Source organism: Psittacula echo (genome assembly GCF_963264785.1).
Source record: "Psittacula echo genome assembly, chromosome: 1".
Taxonomy (NCBI): domain Eukaryota; kingdom Metazoa; phylum Chordata; class Aves; order Psittaciformes; family Psittacidae; genus Psittacula; species Psittacula echo.
Genome location: NC_137735.1, coordinates 120,340,366 through 120,359,701, shown reverse-complemented (window position 1 = coordinate 120,359,701; position 19,336 = coordinate 120,340,366). Strand labels below are relative to the sequence as shown.

The 19,336-nt window shown below is 38.8% G+C and overlaps 1 protein-coding gene across 1 annotated transcript in view; it reads left to right on the top strand.

Moving 5' to 3' along the window:
- Positions 1-2,948: 2,948 nt before the first annotated feature.
- Positions 2,949-19,336, top strand: part of LRRIQ1 (leucine rich repeats and IQ motif containing 1) — a gene marked incomplete at both ends in the record, with an annotated part of 116,888 nt that continues 100,500 nt past the window's right edge. The window contains 9 exons of the mRNA XM_080610104.1: positions 2,949-3,077; positions 4,107-4,218; positions 4,859-4,953; positions 6,050-6,155; positions 6,855-7,084; positions 9,009-9,083; positions 9,260-10,462; positions 11,456-11,608; positions 14,274-14,424. Of these exons, the coding sequence (XP_080466230.1) occupies positions 2,949-3,077; positions 4,107-4,218; positions 4,859-4,953; positions 6,050-6,155; positions 6,855-7,084; positions 9,009-9,083; positions 9,260-10,462; positions 11,456-11,608; positions 14,274-14,424 (2,254 nt within the window). The remainder of the gene's footprint in view (positions 3,078-4,106; positions 4,219-4,858; positions 4,954-6,049; positions 6,156-6,854; positions 7,085-9,008; positions 9,084-9,259; positions 10,463-11,455; positions 11,609-14,273; positions 14,425-19,336) is intronic.

Sequence of the window (19,336 nt, the reverse complement as noted above, 5' to 3'; positions counted from 1 at the left end):
AGTGCTTGAAGGCTTGACCACATTGAAAAGTTCACTGGTTACATAATTCTGTAAAACACAGGACAATTCAAATGGATGAGTTTCTATTGTTTTAAAATTTATATATCTTACTCATCCATAACACTGATGAGAAAATGGTAAACAGTTGCCCTTGAATCCAGTATCCTGAGGTTAACATCCACAAGTCTTTCAGAAAGGTCTTCAATTTATTTTAAAGACAGTATATGGAAAAAAACCTGCTACCATAGAATCATCATAAAAATCATAGATTGGTTTGGGTTGGAAGGGACCTTAAAGATTATCTGCTTCCAACACCTCCTGCCATGGCCAGGGACACCATCCACTACACCAGGTTGCTCAAAGCCCTGTCCAACCTGGCCTTGAACACTGCCAGGGATGGGGCAGCCACAGCTTCTTGGGGAATGCTGCTCCAGTGTCTCACCATCCACTCAGTAAAGAATCCTTGTCAGATCCTTCCCATTGCTCACAGAAGTGCCCATTTTCTATGTAAACCTGTCTTTACCTTTCATGTCTTATTTTTCTGTTACATCTGTCTTTGCACATTGGTATTCCTAATCTAACTTTGAGGACAGATGCATTCCCTAGAACACCATTACACACTAAAAGAATATTGTCTGCACCCTCCCTGCCCAATATGATTTTGCTAGACTGAGCTGTATGGAGTCTTTAACTCCCTGACTGGGCATTTTCTACAGATCCCAAAGACCTATGTGTGGCTGATTGTAGCAAAGTATTTCTCATCTCCAGGCAGTTTATAAAGGAATAGCATTTGGAGTTCAGAATCTTGCCTAACATTCTGCTGTTGCTTTTTCAATCAGATTCTGAAGTGTTCATGTTCGAAATCTCAATTATTTTTGAATCTTGCAAAGTGAACATGGCATTTACATATGATATGGTTTAGTCAAGGTGTAGGGCATGGGTTGGACTCGATGATCTTGAAGGTCCCTTCCAACCTGGTAATTCTGATTCTGATTCTGATTTGTTTGTCATTTAGATGGGTAGCTACAGAACAAATTCAAGGGTATACATGTAAATTACACAAAGCTGGTTAATGAACAAACAAATGTAACAGATAATACCCCATGCCCTGTGGCAGGCTGCTGGAGATCGGAAAGTGCTTCAGGTTCTCATGCACACTTTACATGTATTTCAGGGGCAGTTGCTGTGGGCAGGGTCCCCACTCACCTTTCCATTGACCGAGCATCCACTTGCAATTAATGACAGATGATGTACATTTCTTGATTTAGTTTCATTTGAGAGGAATTAAACTTTTCACACCCTGTTACATTCTGAGAAAAAAAAAAAAAACCAAAAACAGAACAACCCAAAAAAAAAAAAAAAACAAAAAACCAAAAAACCCACAACAAACCAAAACCCCAAAACAGAGGAAAAAAGTAAATAAGGCGACTGGGAGTCTTTCCAACCTATGACAAGGCCTCAGCGTGTGATCACAGCAGAGATGTCTGGTGGGTTTTCATTTTTTATGCCTCTGGAGCTGACCTTGCATAAAGAAAGCAAAATTGCAGTGTTTTAATCCATCTTTATATAGTTTATCTTTGGTTTGCTTTAATTCTTTTTTCCGATTAATTGCTGATTCAGATTTATTCTAAACACTACATTCCAGTTCACTGCTTAAAATAAAAAAGCATTAAAAAGCGAAACAACGCACAAAAAAGGGTTGCGAGGTGCTTGGTCCCGTAGAGCGGCCTTCCAACGGCCGCCCCCCCACCGGCGCGAAGCGCCACCTGCTGGCAGAGTTTGGATCCTCCGGCCTTCCTTCTCAGCAACGGCTTTCCGTTGCCTTGGAGACGCCCCGCGGTCAACAGAGCGGTGGAGGGATTCTCGTCGTCCCGTGAGGGCCTGACTAGCGGCGGTTGGAGGTTGCGGAGTTTCACGGCAGAGGGGTGACCGGTCTCCGGAGTCAGCCAGGAAGGCAGAGGCTTCGGTAAGAGCTCGGCTGAAGGAGGAGTAGCTGCAAGGAGTAGATAGAGGAGACCGGAGAGCTGTAGGCTTCCGAGGGGGAGGACTACAGCCCCCAGCATGCAACGCAGTGACTCTGTGGTCATTCTGGGAAGCGGCGGCGGGCGGGTGGCCTCCCTACCGCCATGGTTTCTGGGAGGTGTAGTTCCTCTCAAGAAGGAACTTCTTTGCACTGAAATTTACGTCTGGGATGCGCTCGGCGTGTCCTTTCTCCTGTTCGAGAAGCCGGCGACGGACGAGGCTCGTTGCTCTTATGGAGCTGGTCTGGGCTGCCTCTCCTGCCCCCTGACTGAGGCTAGGAGTGAGGAGAGGAGTGCGGGTTGCAGAGGGAGAAGGGGATAGCGGTGGACTTCTTCCCGTCCTGCCTGCATCCGTCTACAAGTCTTGTATGTACTTCTGTGGGTTAGTCTATTTCTCACTGCTTTTTCTGTATCCTTACAACTTCATCGAATGCTTTCTGGGTTCTTAGTCTTATTTTGTAATTGTTAATATCAACTATATATATATATTATCTTTTTTTTTTTTTCTTTGCAGCTATTAGGTTTGCGGAAAAAAAAAAAAAAAAAAAAAACAAAAACAAAAACCCAAAACACAAACCCAAACCCTTGTGAGGCTTCGATCATATCACTGATACTGCCCACTAGGAGTAGAGAGCAGGCAGACTTTTTTAATATACAAATTTAGTAACACTTGCAGAATTTCGAGGGGTAGACTGAGGGGAGAGTCTCTTATCACAAACTAACAGTTTTCTTATTTGCTTGCTGGTATGGAGCGAAGTTCTCAGAACAAACTTCTGCTGTTGCTTTCACGTTTTAAGCCAACTGTTCAGTAAAAACAACTAAACTTATGCTAAAAAAGCATCGTCCTTATTTTGTTTCATGCAGTGCTAAAAGTTAATATTTTCCTTGTGCAGCTTTGAAAGCACATAAAACGCTGTGGAAAGTAAAATGTCAGAAGATACCGAGGGAATTGAAAAAGAACTAGAAGCTGAATTAAGCAGAATCAGTGTTTCTTCCTTTGAAGCAGATGACCTTGACACAGAGGTATCAGACAGAGCTTTGAGCGACAGTGAGACGGTAAGTATTTAATGGGCTAAAAGTGCTTCTATTTCTGCTTGAAAGTAGTACTGGCATTGGAAAGCTGATCTAATGAATGAACTTTTTCCTGACATACCTAACCTGAGGATTTATTCTGAAAAGTTGTCTAAGTAGTATAGCTTCATGAAAAAAATGTAACTGCCAGTGGTGACAAGACAATAAGACAGATGAATATCAGCATTCTGCTTAACTGAGAAAATCAGACTCGGAGGTAATGTTTTGTTTTAGATCCTCTGAAGCAGGAATATTTAATTGAAGTTGATGAGGTAGACTAAATCTGGATGAATAAAACAATGTTTCTTCACTTAAATCTGTATTTAAATCTTACATGATACTGTCTAATGTTTGAAGACTTCCTGTTATTAATTTAATATAATTTGGTTGCTTAAGTCCTCTTTTTTTGGATGACTTCTTATTTTGGAAACATATTTTCTTTTGAAATCCAGTCATAGCAAAAGGATTGGTCTATAGGTTATTAGGGTAGATTGTACCAGTTGTGTGTGACCATATATCGTATGTTTGATATGACATAAAGATCAGCAAAGGCATCAGTGATAATTATTTATGCACTCACATGCTGAATGCCAGCAATGCTTACCACAATTTACACATCTGAGAGAAGGCAGCCCATTTCCCCAAATCCTTGCAGTATTTGTTAATTTTTGTCTTAACCTTTTCCTTAATTTCTTGGTCCAACACAATTACACAGAAAATGTTAATTGAAACATGCTTATGAAGGTAGTGGAAGAGAAGTTGCTAAGATGTGTTCCAATCAAAATTTACTTAGAATGTAATTAAAAGTGAGAATTATTAATTGGTCGGTAGGTAATAAGATAGTGGAAAGAGTGTAGTAATTTGGAACAATGTTGGTAGCCACTGCTACTAAATCTCCATCAATGCATTATAGGTCAAGCCAAAATGAGTATTCTTGCATGTCACGTATTTACCTCTGGTCATAACTGTGAGATGAAAATGCAGAATTTGTGTCAAATACTGTGTTTTTTCTAGATTTCAGATGACTTGCCAGAATCAGTTATCTCCTATTTAAACTTTATAAAAAGCAGAAATCAAGATGCTGAAAAGTTTATACTGCAAGACTTAGAAGATGAAGAAACTACAAGTAAGCAAGCGTCACAGATAAAATATTTACGCACCTCATATTGCCAGTGGAAGTTAGACTAACAGTCTGAAGCCAAGTTCAAGTTTATATGCCCAGGAAGCTGACATTGTCTGTTCCATTCTAGTTTTTCCCATCATCTTGGGTTTCACACTCATTTAGTGTAATGGTCTTTGTGAACAGGAGATTGAGTAATTGTCTATATATTTTTATATTTTTATATTTGAGGAAGGTTTCTTTTTATAATTCTTTTTTTGTTTTTTTGTAATGGGCACTTACTCCTTCTCATTATTTTTGTAGTTCTTTGGTTTTGACCTGTCTGATACAAGTTCTACTGTATTTTGCTACATGGAAAATGTTCTGCTGTGTTCTATGCTGTGGAATTCTCTTTCATATTTCCTATAACTGGATTCTTACAATATCATTGTGTGTGTTCCAGATGCACATATTTGCTGCTTTTAATGTACATAAATGACTCCTATATATACTTGAGTAAAATTGGGCCTGTTTAAGAGTTTTAAAGGGAAATAATGTTTTATTTTACTTTATTGCTTTGCTACTGTATTTCTTTATAGAACAGAAGTGAGTACTGGCAAGGGATTTTATCTCTGTGTACTAAATTATATATTTATTTCTTCTTTAGGTAACATTTATGGAGTAGTTTCTTGCCATGCTTCAGATTACTTGGCAGAATTGGCTTCTGAATATAATGAAGATCCAGAACAATTTAAAAAAAAGGTATTCTCAATTTAAACAATATTTATAGTGAACAAAATTCTATTAATTAATCTAGATAATTTACACTTGCTTTGTTACCTCCTAAGGAGACCTTTAGGTGTGTTCAGTTTTGTTTCTGTCAGACTACAGTATTAAGATGAGTTTGTCCATGCTGTTCTTTATAACCATGTCATCAGCTGTAATACACCATGTTTATACGTTTTAAAATTCGGAATAAATTCTCTGTATCAGTAGTTGAGGTTCTCAGCACAAAAATCAATAAGATGAATTAAAGCTGAATAATCTTTTATTGTTAATTATTTGCAGAATATTATTGCAATAGTATGATAACACTTTTAAAATTCTCTAATCTTTTTATCATGATTAGGAGGATGTGCTACTATTAGTCTTGCCCCTAATATGTTCCATTATTTTATAGAAAATGTAAAGATAATAATGTCTGTAACTTTCATAATCAAGAGCTATCAATCTGGATTCTTTTATGTTTTCATAGGATTTAACTGAATAACTTGCTGAAGTTTTTAGAAAAATATAAAACTGTATTGAATTTAATCACTTTTAATTTGTTGCCTGGCTTTTATTAGTGCGCACTTTTGCAAACATGATTTTTTTCTCAGAACACCATTGTTTAGCACAATTACTTTATGTGACTTCAATTGCATTAGTTTAATATATGCCCCAAGCAGGTGATGAACAGATGATAAATGAGCAGGAATAAATTGCTTCTTGCCAGTAAAGAACAATGACAGAAACATAGCAATCTGCATGTCCATAGTATTACTTCCAAGTAGATTCCTTAAACATTTACTTTGTAACTAGTTTTCTCCCTGTGTGCATAACAGTATTAATGCATAAATATAGCGGTTAGTTCCAGAGAAAAGAAAACAAATCCCAAATGCAAACCATTCATTTTTCAAAGTCAAAATATAAAATATATTAAAAAACCCACATAGAAATATTATGTATTTTGATAAATGGTCCAATATTTATTACTCTAGAAAACAATATTTTGACTGATTCATTTACATTATTCAATGTCTAAGGATTCCAGTCAGTAGTAAGTTTTGTATTATTGTACTTTTCATATGATGAAAAGGTACTATTTGAAATTGAAAACGAAGACTTACAGATTGCTACAACAGCCAGTTATAATAGTCAGTCCACCAGTGATGAAGTGATATCTGATGACCATTTTGTTACAGGTAAGCAAATGCATTAGTCTTTTGGCTGAGTTGCTCTTCAGTGTCATATCACTATTTCCTGCTTTTCTGTTTTCATGAGTATCATAACATTCTTTGTAAAGAATTACATGCTTCAGTAAATTTTGATACTTCACCAATTGGACATGAGCAACGCTTGAGCTTTTATCTCATTTCAGGATCACAAAATTACCCTTTTCTTTAATGTCTTTAAAGAAATTTGTTTCAAAAAATACTACTCAAAAATTATTGAAATATTTATGGATACAAATAATTATGAATACAAATGGAAACCAGATTTGATGCAGTAAGCAGGTTGTGCTTTCGTCATAACTTACAGTCACATTGCCTGGGAATGTTTCCCTTTGCTGTGTCCTTCGCATGTTTTCAGGGTGGAGTGCATCAGTTATAAAACCACTGCTGATAGCCACAGAAGACATTAATCCTGAATCCAAAGTGTAATCCTGAAATATACATCGATAGAATAAGAATGATTGTAACAGTCAGTAAATGTGCATCATGATCATAAGACATCTCTGATGAAAAAGACTCGTGTTGTAGTTCTCATTTTCCTGGAGATATATATTGCTGTCTTATCAGCACAGAATCCTTTTCTTGTCAATACTTTAAAACTTTTTAATGTCCCCAGTGCTTATAAGGAAGTGAAATAAAAGGTTTGGTTGATTGACTGTAAATTCATAGCTGATGTTGAAATGAGCATAAGCCTTACTCATCGTGAAGTAGAAGAAAAGTGTAAACAAGAACTTGAGCAGTGGGAGAAAAGACAAAAGGAGCTTGAAGATGAGAAGAGGAAAAAGTGGAAAGCTGAGAGAGAAGCACAGGAAAAACAAAATGAAGAGGAACAGACAAGAAAGGTGCAGCGTTTGGAGGAATTTGAAGCTGAAAAAATAAAGCTAGAGCTTCTTCATAAGGTAATCAGTGATACTAAAGTCAATCTGTTCCCATCTAGACTATCTTAATTCAAGATCTAATGTGAAAAGGAGAGTACTTTCCCAAACTGCATGACTGTCCTATACTCTTGTCTACTCGTGATCCAAAATTGAAATGTAAGACATATTTAAGTATGATCCATTAAGCTTTATGCATTTACTGCTTTGATCAACAGTGATTGAATTTGCTGTGCTAAGTGTTAAATTATTTTGCGGGTTTTGCCTTTACTAAGTTTTTTTATATTATGACACTAGCCAAAGTACCAGAATTGAGAGCTGTGCTAAATTATTCCCAAATGAAATATGGTCACTGTGCCTTAGTTGAAAATACTTACTTACTTTGTACCTCCCACCCTAATTTAGATGACAAATCGTAGGTGAAGTTTTCTAAACCAAAATAATTCAGTGCAGAAATGCTAGTTTTGTGCTTCATCTAGGTAAAAATTACAATACTTCCTTTTCTTGTCTATATCTGGGAGTCAGACTTCATCTACAGGGTACTGCCACAATGGAACATGACTCCACACGTTGACTGGTTGCACTCTCAACGTATGTAGTTATGTTTTGTGATAGTGTGCATTGTGCATACTGAAGAATAAAATTTGATAGCTCCCCACGAAAGAGCATAAGAATGTGAAGAAGTGTACCTCTCAGTCATTTTACTTTTAGGGCCACAATATTTTATTATTTAGCCTAAATATTTGTATTCTGAGAGATGCATTAGCACTGCATTTTTAGTTAACTAATATGTAGCTTTCTGAAGAGGTGGGCATCTTGGTCCCAACAAGGTAATTAAAGTCACCAAAATTAAGGAAGGGCTTAGTAAGTGAAAAGACTTTTGATCTCTGAAGGCTAGTTTAGTGACTGATATAGCTCGTTTTTCAACAGGCCACAAAATTGATTAGGCTTCCTCTGCTCTTTTATGTCATGAAGCATTTTTGGATGTAGAATGACTTTCTTTCTCTGGACAAGGTGGGGCATATCCCCATTTAGACACTTTGGTAGTGCTGTCACTAGCACACTCTTTTTGGAGGTGAGACATGGAAACCAACTTCCCCCTTTACGGAAGGATCTAGACATTTATTCTGCTACTATCTCAACAGTATGCTTCTGAATATGCATGAAAAACAGTGCTTAGGCACCTGGGAGACTTTATGCCCCAAGTTGGAAGTGGTAGTTTGTTTATACTGGTTCCTTCATATCCTGGTATATATTTGATTTGGCTGATACTGATTTATCTTGGTTCCACTAGAAGTTATGTGGTTCTGGATCAGCCTCTTTTTTTTAGGTACTTACTGTCTGCTAATTTTCAGTCAGATGTAATTTCCAGATAATTCATTCTTTCTTCTCATTGAGAATATGTTGGGCAAGGAGTGAAATGCTATTTATTTGCAAATAGTGAGAAAATAGACTTGAACTTTCATTTTCTGTTGAGGAACAATTTCAGTGAAAAGAATTTATTTAGCTTTACTGAACAAAATTCCTGTTTGAAAGATTTTAAGATCAACAGTAACATACCAATGCAATTAAAGGAAGATTATTCACGCTACTTTCAGAGTGTTTTGGTTATGTTTCTATTATTTGCCTGTACTTTGAATAGTTGTTTCACAAGCATAGTTTTCATCTTCAATAGTAGTACAGAACTTTGAGAGGAAGGTGGCAGTTATTTGGGTCAGTACCAAGATGCTGACTCTCTGAAGGTACGCATCCTTCAGTACACGACCAAATCTGCATTACAAGTGTAAGTGCCCAGTTGTTTATTTTATTCTTGCACAGCTGAGTTTCTAATTTTAATTTAGGCATTCATAAAAGTGCAAAGTCAAGAAGATGGGGGAGATTGGAGAGAGAGTGGTTTGTGATGTTCCAGGTTTTGTACAATATTCACTTAAGTTAATTTGTTGTGCAGAAACACCAAATTGCAATAGAGGATGAGTTACAGAAAGAAAAGAAAGCTTGGAGAGACAAAACGATGCAACATGAGGTAAGGTTCTACAATGAGGTTTTGTTGAAAGACTGTGAGGTTACTGTCATATGTTGTAGAATCAATGTTATTCTGAAATAGTTAATAGACCATATTTATTTATTAATGATAAATATGTGTCGACACCTGTCGTATTTTAAAAGTGCTTGAAGTCTATACTTATTGTTTTGGCCTAGGAATTGATCATGAAGCTACAGTTGCAAATGGAAGATGAGAAAAATGCCTTGGAAAAGCAGAAAGCAAAAGAAAGACAACACCTGACAGAACAGAATACAGCTGCTGTGAAAATCCAAGCTAGATTTAGGTCATTTTTAGTCCATAAGAAATATGCACCCATCTTAAAAGAATGGAAAGATGAAATAAAAAAGAAGCAGAAAATACTAGAAGAAATAGAGAGAGAAATGAAAGAAAAAGAGGAAAAAATGGAAATGCGAATGGCAGAAAATAGGCAAAAGAAAGAAGAAGAAAAAAAGAGACAAGAACTTCTTGAAAGACAGAAATATTTGGAACAGGTGAAGAGACATGAGGATTATGAGAAAAAGAAAGAAAGCCTGAGACTTAAAAAACAGTTGCAAATAAGAAGAGAAGAACAGAGAAAACTAGGAGGAAAAAAAGCGAAAGCTGTGATGAGTGAAAGCACAGAAAAGAAGAAAGAAAACATAAAAAACCATAAGCAGACAGAAAATACAAAAGTAGTAAGAGAACAGGAGGAGGAAGAAGTAGAGGAAGAAGAAGAAGAAAAACAGGCTGAAATGATGGATGAAAAAGCGCATTGGATTATTCCAGCAGAAAGAACTTTGACATCAACATCAAATATGCTAGGCTCTGAGAAGGAGCACTTTTCTCAAGTAAATAATGACAGCATATACAAAAATTCGATAACACATGTAGGAGAAACTTACTCACAAACTAGAGATCTTAATAAAGCTTCAAATAGTCATAATTCAAACAATGAATCTGTTAATTTTGGAGCTAACAACATGGTAGAAAATAAGGCAAGCAATATATGCAGCAGTCCACCAATTGTCCAACCAGATGGTAGTGATAAAGAAGTCAAAGATCATGTTTCTCAGTCTGAAACAAGGAGGAAAACTGTGTTTCTAATGGAAGATGCTAATGAAGTCAGAGAGACTTCAGACAAAATTCAAGATTTAGCTGAGTGTTCCAGTAGTATAATTCTTCCTGATGATATTGAAAAGAAGAGAATAAACTGGATGAACACATGTAAATCCTGGTCTAAAATACATGAAGAAAATCAAAGAAAGCAAGCAGCTGAAAAAAAACGACCAAGGAAGAGTTCACTTAGCACGATGCCTAAGATGCCTCCATTAAGTACAGAAAAAATAATTCATAGCAGCCCTTGGTGTACTCTGCAGCAGGTAACTATACAGAGTATTTAGAATGAAATTGGAAGCTACAACATAGCTTTTTTATTATTATTTTATTTTTTTTTAATTCAGTATGTCAGCAAATCCTTTTTTTGGAAGAGGAGGAGATTATCATTGAGCAGGATATAGATCTTAGTGAGACTTCCTCTGCACAAGTGCAGAATAAGGGCAATGAGAATTTGCCTTTTTTTTGAGGCTTTTGAATGCCTATAAGCATTGTGGAGGAGACTAGTGTGGTATTAGTCTTCAGACAGTTGATAGTATCTAAAGTCTATAAAAGGCAGGAGCACCTAGCTCCTATTTTCTGTTAAATTAATGTGGTTTTTGCCTTGGTATGAGGGTCTGCATTTCAGCTCCTGCTTCTCTAGCCTCTTCACAGTTTTGAGAAGAGTAGTCTCTTCCAGAACTAAGACATTGCTGATCAGCTTATAGATGGTGTTTTGGCATAAATAACATCTCTTGGCTCCCAGCACCTACTTTTCTTTCCACTTGCTAACTTATCACTGTATGCTTGTTCTGTGCTGTGTTGGTATCCAGTCTGATATGACTGAGTATGCTTTTAGTCTGAGCTATTTCTAGCAATTTTTGTACACTCACTTCTTATTTATGGTAGTGTGATGGGAAACAATTCACGCTGTTGGTTGCTTTGTTTAGTGTTAATCTTCCACCCATTCAAATTTCATGTCATTAGTAAAGCACTGGTTTTATTTGTTATAAGGTGGATGTTAAAATCAGATTGTTTTCATTACATCTTCTCCCAATCAAACCCATCATTGTCATCCTTTTCTACATGAAAGGATTAGCGTTAGTTTTTGCATTTTTCTAAAGTGTAAGTAGAATATAGTTTTGTTCTTTAGTTGCTTGCATTTTTCTAAAGTGTAAGTAGAACGTAGTTTTGTTCTTTTTAAAGAAAATAGCCATAATGTGACATTGTACAAGAATGTTCAATATACGCATAATTACTTTATCAATAAATTCATGTAGGTCACAACACTTACACTTGAAGATTTGCCACCTTGTAGTCTCTCAACGTTATCCGAGTGTTCAAATCTTCAATTTTTGACTCTGAGGCGCTGTGGACTAGTAGCACTGGAAGGACTAAGTAGCTGCAAAGACCTGAAGTATATCAATGTGGAGGTACCAAGTGTGTTTGATTCTTTATAATAACCCAGGTAGAACTGCCAGTTCTGCTGCTTAATTGGTTATGCAGTTGTGTCCAACTGTGAATATATAGCTTTTATTGCCTTAGCAGCATAGGAATATCAACAAAATACTCTCAAATGTTAACAAAGTTACCAGCAGATTTGCATTGCATATAAAAATTTGCATTGTACTAAAGCAACATCCTGCAGAAGAACCAAACTATACTAAGAAAAGTGCATGATAGTATTAGTCCAGGATTAGTGTTAGTGTGGCACAGTGATAGATCTTAGATTTATGAGTGGGCAGATGCTGCTCACCATAGCAGATGCTCAACTTAAGCAGGAATGGGTAGAAGGAAAAGTCCTTTGCAATACACACAGTGAATGTTAGTAAAATTATTCCTATATATGCTCAAGAAACAGTATAGTGTGTTACACTAGAGGTATAACGTCTAGGTACTTCTACTGCAGTGTCTTAGGTGGCCTTGTAAATTTAATGACAAAGGAAAACTTTTTGCTCTGTGATGCATCTTAGTTCCAGAACTTGACAATTTACATGAAGCAACTCTGTTCACATTTTTCATTTCATGTCCTGTAACAATACCATTTCAAAAGAGAGATAGTATGCCCTTGTTTCCATAAGGAGATGGGAGACATGGTTACTTGGAACATGGAGAAGGCTGAGGTACCTAACGACTTTTTTGCCTCAGTCTTCACCAGAAAGTGCTCCAGCGGCACCACCCAAGTCATACAAGGCAAAGACAAGGACTGAGAGAATGAAGAACTGCCCACTGCAGAAGAAGATCAGGTTCAAGAATATCTAAAGAACCTGAAGGTGCCCAATTCAATGGGATCTGATGAGATGCATCTGCAGGTCCTGAGAGAACTGGTGGATTAAGTGCCTAAGCCACTATGCATCATATCTGAGAAGTTGTGGCAGTCTAGTGAAGATCCCCCTGACTGGAAAATGGGAAACATAACTCCCATTTTTTAAAAGGGAAAAAAGGAAGACCCAAGCTGTGTGATGTGGTTGACATGCTGGAGGGAAGGATGCCATCCAGAGGGATCTTTACATGCTTGAGATGGGCCCTTGCAAAGCTCCTGAAGTTCAAAAAGGCCAAGTGCAAGGTCCTGCACCTGGGTTGGGGCAATCCCAAGCATAAATACAGTCTGGGTAGAGAAAGGGTTGAGGGTAGCCCTGTGGAGAAAGACTTGAGGCTGTTGGTTGATGAGAAGCTCAACATGATCTGGCAATAAGGCATGTTGAAATATCTGTATCTTTTTCTCAGTTTTCTTACCAATTTTCAGGATTTGATAATTTTGGGTACCTCAAAATACAAGAGCAAAATACTAGTATAAGGGCATAATATCTGTGTTTCCAGCCTTCCTGAGATTGGTATTTTTATGTGGTGGGTTTTTTTTTTTTTATTAGATCAAATATTGGCTGTCACAGAACAGTTTTGGGTTTGTGGTTTGTTTGGGGTTTTTTAATTGTTTATATATTTTAAAATGTTATGCCTTTAAAAATACACAGGATTGCCTCACTATGATATGTCAGGATAATTTAGTTAAGGAAAAGACTCTTAGATATATTTTAAGTAGGCTTTATTAATAATTTAGTAATTATACATGTTATTAGTTATAATATTTCATACTTTTGCTGTGCCAGCTAATGTGGCAGTTGTCTTCTATTTAGCATTAATGAAGAAACAGCCTCTTTTGTCACAATCCAAGATTGGTTCATGGATGTTTCTAACATAGCTAAAGCAACTGCCTCTGTTTCCCTTGGACATTCATTTCTACTTGATATTGCTCCTCATTTCTGTTGATACAAAAGCTAACATTTGAGCCATATCAGTTCTCTGCTTTAACTTACTGATGCAACTGAAGAGGCTGTCCAAGGGCAGGAATTAGTGTTATGTCTTCCAAAGGAAACCTGTAAGCATTTCTGCCTGCAGCTGAATCCAGTCAGTGCCTAAATCCAGTCAGCTTGTTAATTCTGGAATAGGAATTGTACCCTTTGGTTTAATCAGTATGTTGCAAAGGCAAGGAATTAAGGTTTGTTTGAGTATTTCCAGGTGAAAAACAGAGGAAAACAGCAAGGGCAGCAAATAGTGAAATAAAAAATTGAGGAAGCATTATTAAAATGGTTTTGGGAAGGGGATGTTAAAAGAGCAAGATCTCTTGGGAGCAGAACATTAGCTGAGAACAGTGTTAATGTTTGTGACCAAATATCTCTAAATGCAGATTTTCAGTCTTTGTTAATAGATTCCAGCAAAGTCATAGCTGTTTTCATTATTGTCTAATAAATATGATGGTTTCTATTCCATCTTCTGAAGGGATCTGAGAAACTGGGAAATTAGAAATAGAAAAGACCACTCTATCCTTAACTTCTCCTTACACTTTTTTGTACAACTTATGGGCATTTTCAGAGCCAGAATGAAGCTTGAAATATATATTTGTTCTATTCCAGCAGGACACTAAAAACAGCTTCTGTGACTCATCAATTTATTTTCTTAATGGCAAAAATAGAGATGCCCTTACTCCTAGCTAAAAGTTTAGGATAAATAAGCTATGATGACCTTCTGTCGTATTTTTAGACTTAATTCTGACATTTCACTTCAGATGCTATTTAAGATTCTCATTTTCCTTTATTGCAGGAAAACAACATTCAGATAATTGACTGTGAAAATCTAGAAAATCTTAGTATTCTTATTCTGAGTAAGAACCATCTTTCATCAGTATGTGGCTTAGATGGCTGCATAAATCTTCAAAATCTTGAACTCTCCTACAACAGAATCACTCGGATTGGTAAGAAAATTAATAAAAAGTTATTTCAAATTATATGACAATGCTTGTGCTGTTTATATTCAGTTATACTTCACTTGGATTCAGGGCCAGCTAGCTGCTAAAGGAGGATGACAAAAAAGGCTTAGAACAGACCTGCACTTTAAAGCATACTCAACTTCACCTTTGTAGTATGGCTTAGCTACTGCCGTGTGTTACTTCTACCAGGTTGTGTAATATTGTCAGTCAAAGATAACTAAAAATCTTTCTGCAAAGGCACCTAAGATTACCTGCATTAACTCCGTTGGAATATGTGAGTAGCCTGAGTTCAGTTTATCTACAGAAACAATACAAAGCCTAGCCTTGCAACTGCAAAGAATTACAGTATGTTCTTGATTGACATAGTAAGTAGTTGTATAGAAACCATATTATCTGGCTATTATTATTCCACTCTGCCTCTTCATTGCTACTTATTGCCCCAAAGGTGGAAAAAGGAATGAGTTTAAGGTAGAATCATGCCAATCATTTAGGCACAGCAGGTGTGCCAACCCCTATTGTTTCTACAAAGGTAGTTTGTTATATTTGTCAGGTCCAACACTTGGCAGGCAACAGTTGTACCTTTAGCAGTCAACCAGTTAGAATTTATATGTATCCAGACCACTCAACCGATGCATCAGTACATGAAATCTTTCTGCCAAGAGATAGATGTTTTCTCTTGGCCAGCAAGGAATTTTTCATTGCCTCTCTGCTTGTACTGATACTTGGACTATAAAGTGCCTAAGGTGTAGATAGTGTGTCTCAGCTTATGGCAAGTTTTGTTTTTTTTTTTTTTAATTGCAGAGAATTTTGTGTTATGTAAATTTCATATAAATGTAAACAGTATTCAGAGCCTTTTCTACTGATAAAAGTTCAGGAAAGTATAGCATGGTGAAAATAATGGAGAGCTTTGCTGTATGTAAGTGGTGAAGACAGTTTTTTGATTTTAAAATTATGCATGTCCATGTGTCCTGGGTTCAGCAGTAGCCATCATTTTTTCTCCTTCTTGGTGGTGGTGCAGCGCTGTGGTTTTTACGTTCAGCCTGGGAACAGCACTGGTAACACTGATGTTTTTAGTTACTGCTCAAATGTTTACTCTGACCAAGGACTTTGTGAGTCTCATGCTCTGCCAGGGAGGAGGGGAAGCCGTGAGGAAGCAGAGACAGGACACCTGACCCAAACTAGCCAAAGAGGTATTCCATATCACAGCACGTCATGGCTGGGAATGTAATGGGGAGTTACCCGGAAGGGCTGGCTTACTGCTCGCTCGGGCTGGTTTTCGACTGGTGGTGTTGTATTCTCTTCCCTTGTTATTTCCCTTATCATTATTATTATTGGTGGTAGTAGTAGTGGTTTGTGTTACACCTTAGTTACTGGACTGTTCTTATCTCAACCCATGGGAATTATGTTCTTTCCATTCTTCTCCCTGTTCCTCCGGGAGCGGGGGAGGGAGGGGAGAAAGGGGGGAGGGGAGTGGACTGCATGGCTAACTTGACAACAGGGTTTAAACCACAACAGTTCCTTTTGGTGCCCAACGTGGGGCAGGAGGGGTTGAGATAAAGACAGATCTGACCGGAGTGTGTCTAATAGTATTTGTGATAAGCATTCATTGCTTTGGATTAATAGTCACTCGTCACAATGCTGATTTATTGGCTCTCAAGGTTGTTTCTCTTGATCTCACAGTTTCAGCATATCGTACCTTACTTACAGCCGGTATTTGCTGTGTTAGTGTTTATCAAGTATGGGGCTTGGGTTAAGGTCCTTGTCTCATTGTACTTTATGTTAATGACTTGTACTACAATAGAATCATTGATCATGAAACTGATCTGGCTTATGTTTCCAGTGTGGTCACCACCTTTACACTTTGGGAGGTATATAATAGAAGTGCTTAGCAGTTACACATCTGTTTTCTCCTCAGATGGTCAACTTGTGAAGGAAACATTCTCTTTCCCTCCCAGCCCCCCCACCCCAACCGTTTACAGCATCATTTTGAAGAGAGTTTTACATCATTTTACAGAGAGTTTTGGAGTTTTTGAATGGCCTTTAAATACTGTTGAGACCTGTTTGCTGATTGTGATGGGGATCACCATGTTGGCACGCATACAGAGTGTGTTTTGCCCACGACCATATCGTCTGATCTCAAGAGTTAAGCAGAGTCAGGTTTGGGTCTTGTCTGGGGTTAGACGACAATATAGGGGGACCAAGAGATTTTCCTCGAGGCTGGACAGCCATGAGTGGCAGGGTGTGTGGGATAGTATGGGCAAGTATCGAGGTCAGTGAGCCCCTCCAGTGCTTTGGAATTTCACCACTGAACAAGTGCAAAATCCAGAAAAATTAGTAAAACACTGTCCTGGGTTCAGCAGTAGCAGTCAATTTTTCTCCTTCTTAGTAGCTGGTGCAGCGCTGTGGTTTTGATTTTCGGCCTGGGAATAATACTGATAAAACCGATGTTTTCAGTTGCTGGTCAGAATGTTTACTCTGACCAAGGACTTTGTGAGTCTCATGCTTTGCCAGGGAGGAGGGGAAGCCGGGATGAAGCAGGGACAGGACACCTGACCCAAACTAGCCAAAGAGGTATTCCATACCACAGCACATCATGGCTGGGAATGTAACTGGGAGTTACCCGGAAGGGCACGCTTTCTGCTCTGTTGGGCTTGTTTTTGGCCGGTGGTATCGTATTCTCTTCCCTTGTTATTTCTCTTATCATTATTATTATTATTGGTGGTATCAGTAGTGATTTGTGTTATATCTTAGTTACTGGACTGTTTTTACCTCAACCTGTGGGAGTTACATTCTTTCGATTCTCCTCCCCATCCCTCCGGGGTGGGGAGTAGAAACTGCATGGCTGACTTGCTGACTGGCTTAAACCACAACAAACACTTAAATGAGGTGTGTTGTCACCCTGGTCATACCAGAGAGTGACAAATCATGGCAATGTGCTGGGGCCTGGCCTATGCTTACAGGGCCTTGTTCAACACTATCCAGCACCTTCAAAAGGAAAAAAATGTCCCTGGATCTGAGGGCAAAGCAACAGACAGCGCAGGTACTCCAGCTCCAAGCACAGCAGCTACACCACCTCCAGTGACAAGTACAGTCACTACTCAAACTTTGGCTGCAATGGACAGTGCAGCTACTGCAGCGACAAGTACAGCAGCTACACCAGCCTCAGTGACAAGTACAGCAGCTACTCAAACTTTGACTGCAACAGACAGTGAAGCTACCCCAGCTCCAAGCACAGCAGCTACACCACCCCCAGTGACAAGTGCAGTTGCTACTCAAACGACTTGATAATCAGTGCAGCTAAACCAGAGGACCAATTCGTGCCAATATCGGTTGCCCCTGTACGCAAGAGGAAAAGCAAAAACGAGGCAAGAAGGGTGAAGCAAGATGAAGAAACAATGTACTCACCACCCAGGCCAGCATTTGATCAGGAGTCATCATCACATGACGAAGAAGAAGAAGAGGTGACTTCTCCACCTCGGACCTCAACTGAGCTACGGAATATGTGAAAAGATTTTACCCATCAACCAGGGGAGCACATCATCACCTGGTTGCTCCGATGCTGGGACAATGGGGCCGATGGTCACAAACTAGAAGGTACAGAAGCCAAGCAGCTGGGATCACTTGCTAGAGAAGGGGGAATTGACAAAGCAATTGCAAGAGAGAAAAAGTCCCTCAGTCTTTGGAGGCAGCTCTTGGCAGCTGTGAAAGAAAGGTTTCCATACAAGGACGATGTTATGAGTCGTTCGGCCAAGTGGACTACTTTAGACAAAGGCATCCAGTCTCTGAGGGAATTGGCCATCATAGAGATGATCTATCACATCAAGCCAAATAACAGGGATATACCCATAGACCCAGATGAAGTCGAATGTACACTACCCATGTGGCGAAAACTTACATGGAATGCACCGTCATCATATGCCCATTCATTGGCAACAGTAACCTGGAATGACGTAATACCACTAACAGTGGATGAAATGATTCATAAACTCTGAGAGTTCAAAGACACTCTCACCCCTTCCATCATCTCAGCTGTGGAAAAGCTGTCTCAGGATTTCAAACAATTGAGAAACGATCTGTCTGATCTATCCAGCTCCTCACGTGTACCAACACACATCTCAACTATTAACAAAAGGCGTCCTATTGTTTGAGAGAGAAGATACAGAAGGCATACGCCATGGCCACCCTATGGTCTTACCTGCGGGATCACGGAGAAGACATGATGAAGCGGGATGGAAAACCTACTTCAGCTTTGGAGGAACGGGTGCGTGAATTGAAGAGGAGAGCAAGGGTCAAGGCTGATCATCCCATGAGAGCTATGGCTTCAGTCTCTGGTGAGCAGGTTCCCAGATGGAGTGGAAGAGCTGATTTTACTCCAGCTCCTGTGATAAAGAAGAATAATCCCTTTCTACAAGACTTAAGTGCCCAACGCTGTGATGACCATTAGAGGGGCCCTGCCTCCAGCCTGGTGGAGGTAGGGGACAATCGGATTTACTGGACTGTGTTGATCAGATGGCCTGGCACATCAGTCCCACAGAAGTATAAGGCTCTAGTAGATACCAGTGCACAGTGTACCCTGATGCCGTCAAGCTGTCAAGGGGTGGAACCCATCTATATTTCTGGAGTGACAGGAGGATCCTAAGAGTTGACTGTACTGGAGGCTGAGATCAGCCTGACTGGGAGGAAATGGCAAAAGCACCCCATTGTGACTGGTCCAGAGGCTCCATGCATCCTCGGCATAGACTACCTCAGGAGAGGATACTTCAAAGACCCGAAAGGGTACCGATGGGCTTTTGGTATTGCTGCTTTGGAGACTGAGGAAATTGAGCAGCTGTCCACCTTGCCTGGTCTCTCAGAGAATCCTTCTGTTGTAGAGTTGCTGAAGGTCGAAGAACAGCAA